This window comes from Pseudorca crassidens, chromosome 2, assembly GCF_039906515.1.
Source record: "Pseudorca crassidens isolate mPseCra1 chromosome 2, mPseCra1.hap1, whole genome shotgun sequence".
Classification (NCBI taxonomy): domain Eukaryota; kingdom Metazoa; phylum Chordata; class Mammalia; order Artiodactyla; family Delphinidae; genus Pseudorca; species Pseudorca crassidens.
Window position 1 is genome coordinate 98703226 of NC_090297.1, and position 13858 is coordinate 98717083.

Sequence of the window (13858 nt, forward strand, 5' to 3'; positions counted from 1 at the left end):
AAAATGTGACAAGAAGAACTGTCTTTTTTTACAGAGTTACTTATTTTTGTAATTATTCTTTGGAAGGTCTTAATTACAGAACACGGTGACCTGGGTAATAGCAGATTTTTAGATCCAAGAAACAAAATTTCCTTTAAGTTTGATCACTTACGGAAAGAAGCAAGTGACCCCCAGCCAGAGGAAGTAGATGGAGGTCTGAAGTCTTGGAGAGAATCCTGTGACAGTGCTTTAAGGGCCTATGTGAAAGATCATTATTCCAACGGCTTCTGTACTGTTAAGTATCTGCCTGCTTCATTATTAGAGTGTTGTTTTTCTTATATTTACCTTATCATTTGGAGGCTTTGGCCAGCCACAACATATCTTCTTTTTTTTTTTTCTTTTTTTTTTTTTTGCGGTGCATGGGCCTCTCACTGTTGTGGCCTCTCCCGTTGCGGAGCACAGGCTCCGGACGTGCAGGTTCAGCGGCCATGGCTCACGGGCCCAGCCGCTCCGCGGCACGTGGGATCCTCCCGGACCGGGGCACAAACCCATGTCCCCTGCATCGGCAGGCGGACTCCCAACCACTGCGCCAGCAGGGAAGCCCTACCTAGAAATATTTTTGTTTCTCCTGTCCTTAAGTGGGTTGGGTATGGGGTGAGGGAGGACATTTCTTCAGTTAAGATAGTAATTCCTGTAAGTTACTTCTCTTCTCCTTCCACCTTGCCCCTCCTTCCTCTCCTCTACTTCTCCCTTCCCTCATCTCTCTCTCTGCTATACAACCAAACCATGGAGCATTCTGCTCCTACTAGTGCCCTCCTCATTACTTATCCACTTCTTAACCCTATGAATTTTGGCTTCAGTCCCTACTCTACAAAAACTGCTCTCTGAGGTTACTAATGATTCCTGAATTGCCTGACCCAGTGTCCTTTTCTTGGTCCTTGACTTTTGTATGGCATTTCACACTGAGGCCAACCAGCTACTTCTAGAAGTTATCTTTTCTTAGGCTGCTATGTCAGTACCCTCTAATTATTCTTACTCTGTCTCTGCTTATTTCTTTACCTCTCCCCTACTTTTGTAAATGTAGGCATTCCCCATTGCTGTATTTCTCTCTCTCAAAAACTCATAGTTTATTTAATGTAGGGGAAGTTACAGAATATTGTGTCAGAAAAGCAATGGGTTTGGGTTCTACCTTAACCACTTTCTGAATGACCTTGGACAAGAAGCTCTGTGAACTTCACCTTTATCATCTATAGATAATAAGTGTGTTTCACTATATTTATTAGAGCAAAAGGAAAATAAATATAAAAACATTTTGTGGACTGTAAAGCCTTTTGTTTTTTTCTTTTCCTTGGTGATCACATTTTTGTTCACCTCTCCTACACTAAGGAACAGTTGGTATTTCTAACTTCTAGCTGGACATTTCCATCTGAATTTTCTAATTTGTTAATGACACCACTGTCTTTCTAGTCACCCAAGCATGCAAGTACTTTGGCCCCTTCCTTTCTCTTGCCCTTCACTTGCTATATGTTGCCAGACTTTTGACTGTGCTTCTGCATCCTTATGCCCATTGACACTACCCTATTTTACTGCCTAGATTAATTCTGTAGCCTAACTTTCAACTTTTCTCCCATTTTACTCTGTACACCAATATTGATTATTATCCCCAAATAGTTCTGGTCATGTTGTTTTGGTTTCTGTCCGTTGCCTGTAGAATAAAGTCCAGTCTTCTTACCTTACATCTACTACTACATGGCCTAAATCTACCATCCTATGTTATCTTCCACAGTTCCACTTCACACACACCCTCTAACCTGACAGAACTAATTACCATTGAGTCATTCACTGGACCAGCACCCCCGTTTCCTCCCTGAACTGCCTACTCATCTTTATTCTCAGTCTCTACTTACCAGAATCTCATCTGTCTTGTAAGGCCCATTCCAACTGGTACCTCTCTTGTACCCTAAACCTAAAGCAGTATTTCCTTCTGTATTCATTGTACCACTCTCTTCTCTAGAACTTAACATGTGGTTTGTGTTCATATTCCATGAACTCTCTGAGTTGTAAGCTTACCCTGTTTGACTCTTCATCTCCCCCAAGGATTTAGCACACTGCTTTTGTATAGTGTTTGTTGCTTAAATATGTTTTCAAGAATCTAACTTTTTTTTTTTAACAATAGGTTTATGCTAAAACTATAGATGGGCAACAGACCATTATTGCATGTATTGAAAGCCACCAGTTTCAGCCTAAAAACTTCTGGTAAGAAAGTAAATGTTCTCTTCTTTTTTTAATCTAATTTATACAGGAAAGAAACCAAACCAGCAGTTGAGACTTGTTTTTTTATTTTTTATAAATTTATTTTTTTTATTTTTGGCTGTGTTGGGTTTTTGTTGCTGCACACGGGCTTCCTGTAGTTGCGGCGAGCGGGGCTACTCTTTGTTGTAGCACACGGGCTTCTCATTGCAGTGGCCTCTCTTGTTGCGGAGCACGGGCTGTAGGCGTGGGGACTTCAGTAGTTGTGTGCAGTCTCGGTAGCTGTGGCTCGCGGGCTCTAGAGCGCAGGCTCAGTAGTTGTGGTGCACGGGCTTAGTTGCTCCGAGGCATGTGGGATCTTCCTGGACCAGGGCTCGAACCGGTGTGCCCTGCATTGGCAGGCGGATTCTTAACCACTGTGCCACCAGGGAAGCCCGAGACTTGGTTTTTAATCTAACTAGCTTGCGATAAGTTATCTGACTTAGAGGCTTCAGTTCCCTACTGCAGAATGAGGGACTTGGATGTGATCATTTAGATTTCTTCTAAGATTTTATAATTTATCTTTCAAATATTACTCTTATATTGAGTGAGAATAAGTGATTAATAAAGTACCCAGTGGGAAGTGTGAGTTTTACTTGAGTTTGTTTAATAATACTTGAGTTACTGCATAACTCAGTGGCCCATCCATTTGTTTGTGCAAAAGCCTCTCATGAGCAGAACAGGCATGGTTTTCTACTCCAAGATAAAAAATGAAAGGTGAAAGTCAGAATAACTTAGAAAAGGCTTATGATTAGGCCAGTTGGATACAAACTTACATTTGAGTGGATAGAGCCCTGGATTTGTCAAACTGGAAATGACTTGTTTCTTTTTGGCAAATCACCTCTTCTTATTGTTAATTCTACACTGTTGTGTGTTTTAATAGGAATGGTCGTTGGAGATCAGAATGGAAGTTCACCATCACACCATCTACAGCCCAGGTGGTTGGAGTACTTAAGATTCAGGTGAGATCCCAATATGTTAATAGGCCATGTTAAAACATCACATCTTTAAAACAAACATGCAAGTTGATATTTGTTCTGACATTAGAAATAAGGAACAGCTCTATGTAGATGCAAAAGGAGATCAATGGTAAATACAAATAGAAGTTGAAGCCTCCTTCCTAGGGAAGTACTGTAGTTAAACAGAGCTATTCTGGGTTGATAAAGGATAGTCATGTGAAGTGTACTGCTTGCTTGTTATTTTTCTCTTTCAAAGATAACCTAAGATTTTTCCAGGAATTATCAAGCAGCAGTTCTACGAAAGAAGAAAATAACTAATTATTAAGAAGTGACTATATAGCAGTTACTGGAACTTACTTAGAGTCTTTTATGTATCTTGTTTAAATGTGTAGATATACATATACTTAAGGTTAAGTCTTAGCTCTGAAGAAAGCTACATGAATGGACTTGTTGTTCTATTTTATTTATTTATTTTACAGTAATGACAGGAGGTTTTAAACCAAGTAAATAAAACAGAGGAACTAGAGAGAATGGCCAAGTGTGATAAACCAAGCAGAGTAGATTTCTAATGCTGGTGTCAGAACAGACAGGCAGGTGAATAAGGAGCTTATTAACTCATTTGATGCCTATCTGGATTGAAGTCTTCTGATATCCTAACAGGTTTGACTTTCAAAATTCATGGTGATTTAATTCTTAAGCCCAACTAACTCTGAAGTCAGATTAAACAGTTAATGATACCTAAGAAGATCAGTACCTAATTTTACCTCTATTGTATTGTGGTTAAGTCTTGCTTTAATAACAATTAGCAAGAGTTGCCTTCTGAAATGGTATAATTTAATCGAAATATACATAGGAGATGTCATCTGTAACCACTTTTTTCGTACGTACTGATTACTTCCTGCTACAAGTAGCTGCACCTCTCTTCCTGGGAGCTTTTCCTAGCTTTAGGAGCATTCCCAACTCAGATGAGGCAAACTGGAAGTATTACATTCATAGCTCTGGCACAGCCCTTAGTGCCATTCAAAAGCTGGTGGGTAAATATGCCAGCTTCTTCACCCCTCAGGTGGGACAGCTCTAAAGCATGTTCTGCATAGTCTTCCAGAGTCCAGTGCCCGCAGCTGTAATGTGTTCCTTAATGCACCTAGAACACTTCCTTGCCTTTTCTGTCTCATTTCCTTAGTCCTTACTAGTGCTTCCTGAGATTACCTCCGAAATAAACTTTATCTCACAAATCTTTATCCCAGGGTCGGCTTCTGGGGGAGCCCAACCGAAGAAAATATATTGTTCTATACCTGTTGACTATGTCTGTGCTCTAGACCTCTTGTAACTGTGGCATCAGTATTAACCTGGCAGCTTACTATAAATTTATGCAAGGAAATTTATTTTCCTCCTAGAAGGAAATAAGTTACTTGTGTTTCAGCTTTGCCAAGGCAAACCTATAAATTAAGAGCGCACATCACAGAGGTTTCTGATAAGACTTTTACAACAGGGCCCAGTACCCAGACCTCATTTATAACTTACCCCAGACTGGCTGATCACTTTGGGGGAAAGCTTACTTCATTTACATATCTTTTAAAAATCAGAGTGAGAGTTATTTGGAAATGTCATTAAGATATTTAAACCTTTGGTTATTCTATAAGCAAAAGGATAGCTCTGGGAAGGCAACAATTTCTGAGGATTTACATTGATGATAGTCGTGTTGAAATTTTTATTAGCAGATGAAACCTAGGAAAGGTTTTGTTACTTTTGGTGACTGTGACTGAACCTATCTTGTAAATTGCTGAAACTTCCTGAGCCTTACATCTAGTTGAATGGTTAGTCTGTCTCTTGGGTAATCCTCCTTCTTGCTAATTGTTCTCATAATTGTAGTACCCCACTTTGCCGTACTTTTTTTCAGGACTGCTTTTGCCTTACTTATTTTTGTAGCCTGATTTACCAGTAGAATATTTATTTTTCAGTCCTGCCTTTAACCCTCAATCAAGCTTTTCCTGCACTTGGTCAGAACTACTTAACCAAAAACGATGATGGTATATATGGAGAGATGCGTAAAGGATTAGGATCCATTAAAATTTCTTGGTTTTCACAGAGAAAAACTAACGTTAATTGATTTTATTTTAATATTTTTAAGAGTGAAATCTTATTTAAGATCTTTGTATTCACAGTGCGTAGCACAGTGTCTGGAAAGCAACAAGCCCATAGTAATGTTGTTCATTAATTAATAATGAGTTTTCCCTGCTAAGGAAAGAGAATTCTTAAATTTAAGTCTTCTGTGAATTTTAACCACGATTGTAAATTACCATTGGTCATACTAATTATTTGCTCAGACTTGATAAGTTTGGGGATGGCTGAAAGCATGGATTTGTGCTCTAAGCAGTAAGTTTCTATGTGACCTACATAACTTGCTCAAACATTGTCTCACACAGGTTCACTATTATGAAGATGGTAATGTTCAGTTGGTTAGTCATAAAGATGTACAGGACTCAGTAACTGTTTCGGTGAGTGTGGAATATTTAATGTCTGTCTCACTTTCATCTTGTTTTTGTTTTAAAAAAATTAGCTTTGATCCTGAGTACTGATTCTTTCTTTTTCTTTTTTTTTTTTTTAATTTATTTATTTTATTTTTGGCTGCGTTGGGTCTTCGTTGCTGCGTGGGCTTTCTCTAGTTGCGGTGAGCAGGGCTACTCTGTGTTGTGGTGCGCGGGCTTCTCCTTGCAGTGGCTTCTCTTGTTGCGGAGCACAAGCTCTAGGTGCACAGGCTTCAGCAGTTGTGGCTTGCAGGTTCTAGAGTACAGGCTCAGTAGTTGTAGCACACAGGCTTAGTTGCTCCACGGCATGTAGAATCTTCCCGGGCCAGGGCTTGAACCCGTGTCCCCTGCATTGGCAGGCAGATTCTTAACCACTGCACCACCATGGAGGCCCCTGAGTACTGATTCTGCCACTAGAAATTTAGGTTGTTTTCACTACTTTGATTTTGGCAGCCTTTACCTTTTTTTTAAGCACTTTATAAAAGATTCTACTTTTTTATATTTTTAAATTTTTATTGAAATATAGCTGATTTACAATGTTGTGTTAGTTTCAGGTATACAGCAAAGTGATTCAGTTACATATATATATATATATGTATGTATGTATATATATATTCTTTTTTTAGATTCTTTTCCATTATAGGTTATTAAGATACTGAGTATAGTTCCCTGTGCTAAGCAGTAGGTCCTTGTTTTGGGCAGCTTATAATTGTTAGTATGTAACCAGCCCGTTTTGTTGGTTGCTTGATGTTAGTTCATAGTCTTTGAGAATAGTGATAATGGCTTTAGAGAATTCAGACTTCTTTTTCTTTCTCAGTTGTGAGATTTGCTCAAAGAACAGCAGTATCTTCAACTGATAAATACCAGGAGGAAGGAAAGTTTGCCAAACTAAACCTTAGAGGGGTTATCATTCATACATTCATATCATTAGAGAAACCGAACATTTTTAGGAATATTCAATCAAACGGTATTGTGTTCCATACCTGGAAAGAAGGGACATAATTTTTTGTGCATTCACAGTACTTCTTTATATTCCTAGAAGTTACTGAGCACTCTCAAATAGCTTTTGTTTATGTGTGTTATATCTATCTACCTTAGTAGAAATTAAAACCGAAAAATGTTAAAAATACTTATTAATTTAAAAATAACAATAACAGGGACGCCCTGGCAGTCCAGTGGTTAAGACTCCGTGCTTTCACTGCAGGGGGTGCGGGTTTGATACCTTTTTGGAGAATTAAGTTCCCACATGCCACACCACGTGGCATGGTCAAAAAAGAAAAATCTAAAGCAAAAATAACAATAACAAACCCATTACTTGTTAACCTTCACTTTCACAATAAACAGCTGAATTTTCCAAGTTAAAAAAAATTAGTGAAAAGAATGTCATTGATTTACATTTTCACAAAGTGTGTAATGTCTGACTTAATAAAAGACAACTGGATTCTCATATGTGCTTCACACATTAGCCCTCAAAAAGTAATGAAGTCGGGACTTCCCTGGTGGCACAGTGGTTAAGAATCCGCCTGCCAATGCAGGGGACACGGGTTCGAGCCCTGGTCCAGGAAGATCACACATGCCTTGGAGCAACTAAGCCCATGTGCCACAACTACTGAGCCTGCACTCTGGAGCCCGCGAGCCACAACTACTGAAGCCTAAGTGCCTAGAGCCTAAGCCATCGCAGTGAGAAGCCGATGCACCGCAACAGAGTACCCCTGCTCACCACAACTAGAGAAAGCCCGTGCACAGCAATGAAGACCCAACGCAGCCAAAAATAAATAAATAGATTTATTTTAAAAAAAGAAAAAAAGTAATGAAGTCATCACACATTACATAGCTTCTATGAAACTACACTGTACATACAGGAGAGTGAGAGTGGAAAAGGCAATTAACTATGTCTTAGTATTATTATGAATAGAAAGTAGTTTTGACTCTTTGAAAGGATCTTGGGATGCTGCCCTGGGCATTAAATCTCACCCTCTTTAATTCTGTTTTACTTAATTGTGAAAGAAAGAGAGAGATTCAATTCATTTTGTACCCGAATCTTGTAAAGCAAAATGTGATTGATTGGCTTAGAGGAGCCTCTGAGCTTAGAATATATGACTGATATGTCTGAGGGCATCGTTTATATCATCTTAAACCAGAGATATTTTCAAGGCATAAAAATTTCAAGACATCATGATGTCTTTTGGGCATACTGTAGTAGATTGGAAAGAAATGTGGGGTTTTTTGATGAGGACCTGGATTTGGATCCCATCTTTATCATTCAAAGGCTGTATAATTTTGGTCAAGTCACTTAAGAGGATTCTGTTTTCTCATCTGCAAAATGGAGGTGGTAATAATAACATCTATTTCACAGGGTTGTTGTGAGAATCAAAGAAGATAATGTGAATGGGAAAGGTTGAAAAACTAAATTGTTATACAAATGTTAGTTTAGATGGAGTTACTTTTTAGTATTTTTTTATTCACTGCTTACTGAATTATATTCACTGCTTAAGAATTTTTAAAATTCTTATTTCCCCCTTTTCCTCTCTCTATTAGAATGAAGTCCAAACTGCTAAGGAGTTTATTAAAATTATAGAGCATGCAGAAAATGAGTATCAGGTAAGATGATTTGAAACTGGTTTTTCTAGGTCTAATGCCTTATTTTGCTTTTAACATATTTTGTTACACTTCTCTCTCCTTTGAACATAAATATACATGTTGCTCAGTGTTAGTAAGTGTGAGACTTTGCAGACCTTCTTGCATTCTGCTTACAATCAAGGTTTTGGCATTGGAAGGTACTACAGATTTCCCCTACTATCCCAAAGTAGAGCGTTCCTGTGAAACCTTTCCTAAGTCCAAATGGCATGAAGCAGAGAAGCAATTACCTTAGAACACATCTTGCTTTCAGGTGCACAAATAATTGAGGTACAGCACAGATGCTCACAGATGCAGTTCACAGCTCCAGCTTGCTTGATGCTGAGCTGCTGAGTGTAATTCCTGAGGAAGGAGCTTGGTGGGGTCACTGTTACTGCTCATGGTGCACCCTGCCCCTATAACAGCCTCACTGCAAAACAAATGCTGAACGCTGTTTTTGCTTTTTGCTTTGGTAAAAGCAAAGTGACATAAAGCAAACTTTGGAAAAGCGGGGGATACCTGTATAGCCCTTGTTTTAGAAATAATATAGGTGGGCTTCTTAACCTGCTTCAGAGATTGGAGAAATGCTCACTAGAAATCTTACAGCCTGTATGTCCTTTGGGGACTCAAGCATGTCCTTTGACTATATCTGGTTTCTGTTCAAGCAACTTATTTTCTATTATCTATTGCAGACAGCAATTAGTGAAAACTATCAAACAATGTCAGACACCACGTTCAAGGCCTTGCGCCGGCAACTTCCAGTTACCCGCACCAAAATCGACTGGAACAAGATACTCAGCTACAAGATTGGCAAAGAAATGCAGAATGCTTAAAGGCTGAATGTAGGATTCTTCAATACATGGAAAGAAAGGATGCAATGTGTGGTCATATGATAAATAAGTGATTTATAAACAAGAGTGATATTTTGCTAGGGCTTTCAAAGTTAACAGGTTTTCTAGCCTCATGGAATACTGTTGAACCTATAGCATTGTCTTGATTCTTTTGTGTTTTCTGCCTGGTAATTTTCTGTTTTCACTATATCTACTTGTAAATCTTTTTTTTTTTTTTCCAATTCTGCCACATTTAATGATGGAGAGAGATATCTATCCTGGAGTCATTTTACTGTTTAGAAAATTTTCCTAGCCATGAAGCCCTGTCACTGACATAGACAGGTAATATGTTCAGTACTTTTCTACCCAGTCCTTCAAAGCACTTCTGGTACTTCAGTGGTTTTTACTGATCAACCAACAGCTAAAGAGGCTATGCTACAAACTACAGCTGAATGGAAGACACATTCATCCTTCTCCCTCCAGTTGCTTTGATCATCATTTATAGCATCTCATAACTATAGTTTCAAACATTTGGATTGGGGTTTTTCAGACCCTTTTTAGAGGCAAAGGAAGTTTTCTGGAAGTTCCATTATAGCCAGCTTCTCTGGGGAAGTTGTTTTTAAATCCAAAGACTTGAACCACATTCCCTACAAATGAACGTGTTTGCTTTCTTCCCTTCCATCACTGTTTCCTTCTCATCTAGTACCATTATAGTTGTAGACATGTGCAGTTTTAGAAGAGTTTTACCCACTTATTATTATTTTTTTAATATTCAAAAACTGCTGACATACTAGGGATATAGTAGAGTATAAAACTTGAAAAAATGCAGATGTTGAAGGAATAATAGGTATCTTGTGCTTTAATACTTTGTGGCAGAATTGTACTATAAGCGAATGAATCAAACAACTATGTTAATCTCAAACAAAAACTAAAAATGAACCAAAGTGAGAAGGACAACGTTCAGACAGTATCTTTCTATTGTAACCTGTTATTTAAGGGAATACTAGTGATTTGTTCTAAATAGGATGTAAAACTTTTTCCAAATTACTTCCTCAGTCCTGCCTGCCAACTCAAATATAACTGTGATATAGCAACCCTTCCCAAGTTTATTGGCAGGTAAGGTGTGATCTCAGAATATACAGGTAACATAGATATGATATAACTGGTAATGGTGGATTCATTTACATTGTTTACACTTCTATGACCAGGCCTTAAGGGAAGGTCAGTTTTTTAAAAACCAAGTAGTGTCTTCCTCCAAATACATGTCAAAAGAAGGGTATGTGTTTCAGCTTTGTTTCTGCTTGGTAATACAGTCAAGCAAGAGTTTATTTCCAAGTGACCCATTGAGCTGTGTAAGCATTTTTGTTTATTTCAAATAAAATATATTTGTATTATTTGTCATTCATACTATCCATCCATACCACACTATCCTCTGTATCAGGTAGTCCAATAGAAATATACCTGTTTTGTTCTTAAATTGTCTGAGTCTCTCCTTTTTGAGCCAGTCTCTTCAGCCTTTGTTCTCAAGGTAAGATATGGAACTGATCTTATTTGATGAGAATGTTCAAGGTTTCTGAAATTGGTTTCTACATTCAACTACTATAAATTCAGTGACTATCCAAAGACTTGCAAAGAACAGCTTTTTTTTTTTTTTTTTTTTTTGGTAGACATGCCATGTGGACCATAGTTCCATGACCAGGGATTGAACCCATGCCCCCTACAGTGGGGAGCGTGGAGTCTTAACCACTGGACCACCAGAGAAGTCCTACCCCCCTTTTTTTCTTTTTTAAAGTTTGAGCAATTTCTCTATGGATCATACTGGTTTACACTCAGTGGCTACTGGTGTTTCAAAGGCTTTGTTTTAGGGTTTCCATTTCTGTCAAAAAGAAAAATCTAGTTATCTTCTCTTCCTATCACTCAGAAAACAAGGCTCAAGTAATTATAGTTACTAGGTAGGAAGTAGAAGTGAAAGAATCCCTGCACTGTGAACTTGGGTAATATTTCACATCAACTTTAAATGCTGCTTCCTTTCCATATGAGTTTAACTTGCTTACAGACATGTGGGAAAGGCTTCTGTCCTGTTTCCCAAAATGGAACCAGAGGCATTTCAGTGCTTCACCTTCCATTCAAGGCCAGTTCAAATTCCTACCCCTTTGAGGGACATTTAGGTGTACTACACTATGTACTTGTAGTACAGGTTCAAGCATTCTGGCCTTTGCCTTTAACTTACTAACCCTATCAGCCTGCCCCATAGATTTCCTTAGTCCATACAGACTTTTGTAAAGACTCTTAATCTCTTGGCCATCTAAAGCCCTTGGTTTCTTATATAACTGGAGGTCAACTCTCCTTGCCAAGTCCTACACAGACCTCCTGATTTCCTTAACCTCCTTCAGCAGAGAATTTGCTTGAATTGTGTCTATTTTACCACACTGCTGAAATCAGCCTATGGTATACTAGGGCAAAAGTTTCCCAGCCAGAGGGAGAGGAGTTTTCTGTGAGGCCTCACTCCTATATTTGAAATTTTGAAATTACACTGCTGAAATTTTGAAATTACTGCTTCATTTGTGCCTGGATGGTTGTGCTTCTGTTAGTTGCCTAGTTCTAGTAGTGCCTGTTCTTTTTTTTTTTTTTAATAAATTTATTTATTTATTTATTTTTGGCTGCGTTGGGTCTTCGTTGCTGCACGCGGGCTTTCTCTAGTTGCGGCATGCAGGCCGCTTATCGCGGTGGCCTGTCTCATTTTGGAGCATGGGCTCTGGGTGCATGGCCTTCAGTAGTTGTGGCTCGCAGGCTCTAGAGCGCAGGCTCAGTAGTTGTGGCGCCACGGGCTCAGTTGCTCCACGGCATGTGGGATCTTCACGGACCAGGGCTCGAACCCGTATCCCCTGCACTGGCAGGTGGATTCTTAACCACTGTGCCACCAGGGAAGCTGTGCCTGTTCTTTTTTATAATCTAGAACTCATCTAGATTCATGAGATACTTAGCAAACCTTGGCACATTTTCTCCAAACTCACAAAAGACTGATACAATCTGAATGCCAGTTTATAAATTCATAATTTAAATAGAACTACCAAGCTACTTACTACTTGGGAAATCAAAGAAAGAAAGAAAGACTGGTAAATATAGAACAAAACTGGCTGGTCCCATAAGATAAGCTAAGCTAACTAAAATTCTCGCTTGAACAGAGTATAAAACAGAGTAGGTAATTCCCTGGTGGTCCAGCTGTTAGGACTGCATGCTTCCACTGAAGGGGGCACGAGTTCATTCCCTGTTCCAGGAACTAAGATTCTGAAAGCCGTGCAGTGCAGCCAAAAGCAAAACAAAAAAAAACAGGGTATAGATCTAAGCCCTCTGAGGGCAGAAACCAAATGTATCACAAAGTATTCTTACGTATGTTGACTCATTTACTGTGGTTATGTTCTGTAAAGTTGCCAGCAGACACTGAATTAGCACATATTGAAACATTGCTCCTAGAGGAGATACAGAGTTAGGTTCCTGCAAGCATCTGGTCACATTTTTGTCAACCGATCAATACATAATCTTGGTTTATATGTTTTTATTTAAATCACCTTATTTAATATTCATTTTTATTCATTAACAGTGAATTCACGCTGACAGCTAATGCTATCATAGGAACTTAACATGGGAATTTTCTCTCTAAGGGACATCACAGCCTTAGGAATACTAGGCAGCATTTCAGCACTATGTAGGCTTGGGGACCATTTTAAGCAGCGAAATCAACAAAAACAAAAAACGTGACCACAAAATAGACCACGAAAAGGATTTTTATTATATGAGCCTGAAACAAGAAAGCAGGACATGGCCTTGTTCCACTTCAGCTGGGAACATACACATTGGGCAGCTCAAATTTTTTTTGCCACTCTTCACATCCACAGACGACTACAAAAGTGCAGCAAATATTGATTGGGGGATTCCTAATTTTAGCGAGTAGGTGAATTTGCAAATACAAAATCTGCAAGTAACGAGGCTCAGCTGTACCTGCTACAGCCATTCCTTTGGTCTGTGGTAGACTGACCAATTTCAGCATCTCAGTTTAAGGGCTGTTTCTAGTTGCCTTAGAGTAGTCTTAGTGGAATACATAGTTAGAGACAATTCAAATGCTGAATTGTAGAATCCAAGTAACTAGAGTAACGTGAATTTTGAAAAAAAACAGGGCTTTTAACATTCTTCTCCAAAGTATGGTTATCTTTGGAGGCTCTAGGTTTGTTCCAGTAATGTCATTGGCCAGAGTTAACTTTCAGATTGCCTTCGGTGCTTATTTAGTCCCAAACTAAAATCAACCTTACCACTTTAAAGTCAGATACTTATAAGTACAGATGGATTTGGGGAAGGCTTCAGGAAAGTGAGACTTGAGCTGGTTTGTGAAAGGTGGGAAGGAAGACCATTCTAGCCGTCTAGACAGTCACATGTGAAAATAACGATTACAACTCCAAGGGAAGTGGATTTTTCCAGACGAAACTGGTTTAGAGAGGTTCCCTTGTAACAAGCCACATAACATCACATTTTCACCCATGTTTTTACTATACTACAGCTATTTGTGTATGTTTTGTGAACATCCAGGAGACAGGCATAATTAGAGAAGGGGGAGGTTATGTACTCAGGAATAATGGGGGCTTAGATTTGTGGATCAGAATGGAGC

General features: G+C 38.9%; 1 protein-coding gene across 1 annotated transcript in view; it reads left to right on the forward strand.

The window, feature by feature from the left end:
• Positions 1 to 10675, forward strand: part of CAPZA1 (capping actin protein of muscle Z-line subunit alpha 1) — a 47465-nt gene extending 36790 nt beyond the window's left edge. Inside the window, exons 5-10 of the mRNA XM_067727286.1 lie at positions 67 to 273; positions 2156 to 2235; positions 3152 to 3230; positions 5651 to 5722; positions 8291 to 8353; positions 9061 to 10675. Coding sequence (XP_067583387.1) covers positions 67 to 273; positions 2156 to 2235; positions 3152 to 3230; positions 5651 to 5722; positions 8291 to 8353; positions 9061 to 9201 — 642 coding nt within the window. The 3' untranslated portion in view covers positions 9202 to 10675. The remainder of the gene's footprint in view (positions 1 to 66; positions 274 to 2155; positions 2236 to 3151; positions 3231 to 5650; positions 5723 to 8290; positions 8354 to 9060) is intronic.
• Positions 10676 to 13858: the final 3183 nt, after the last annotated feature.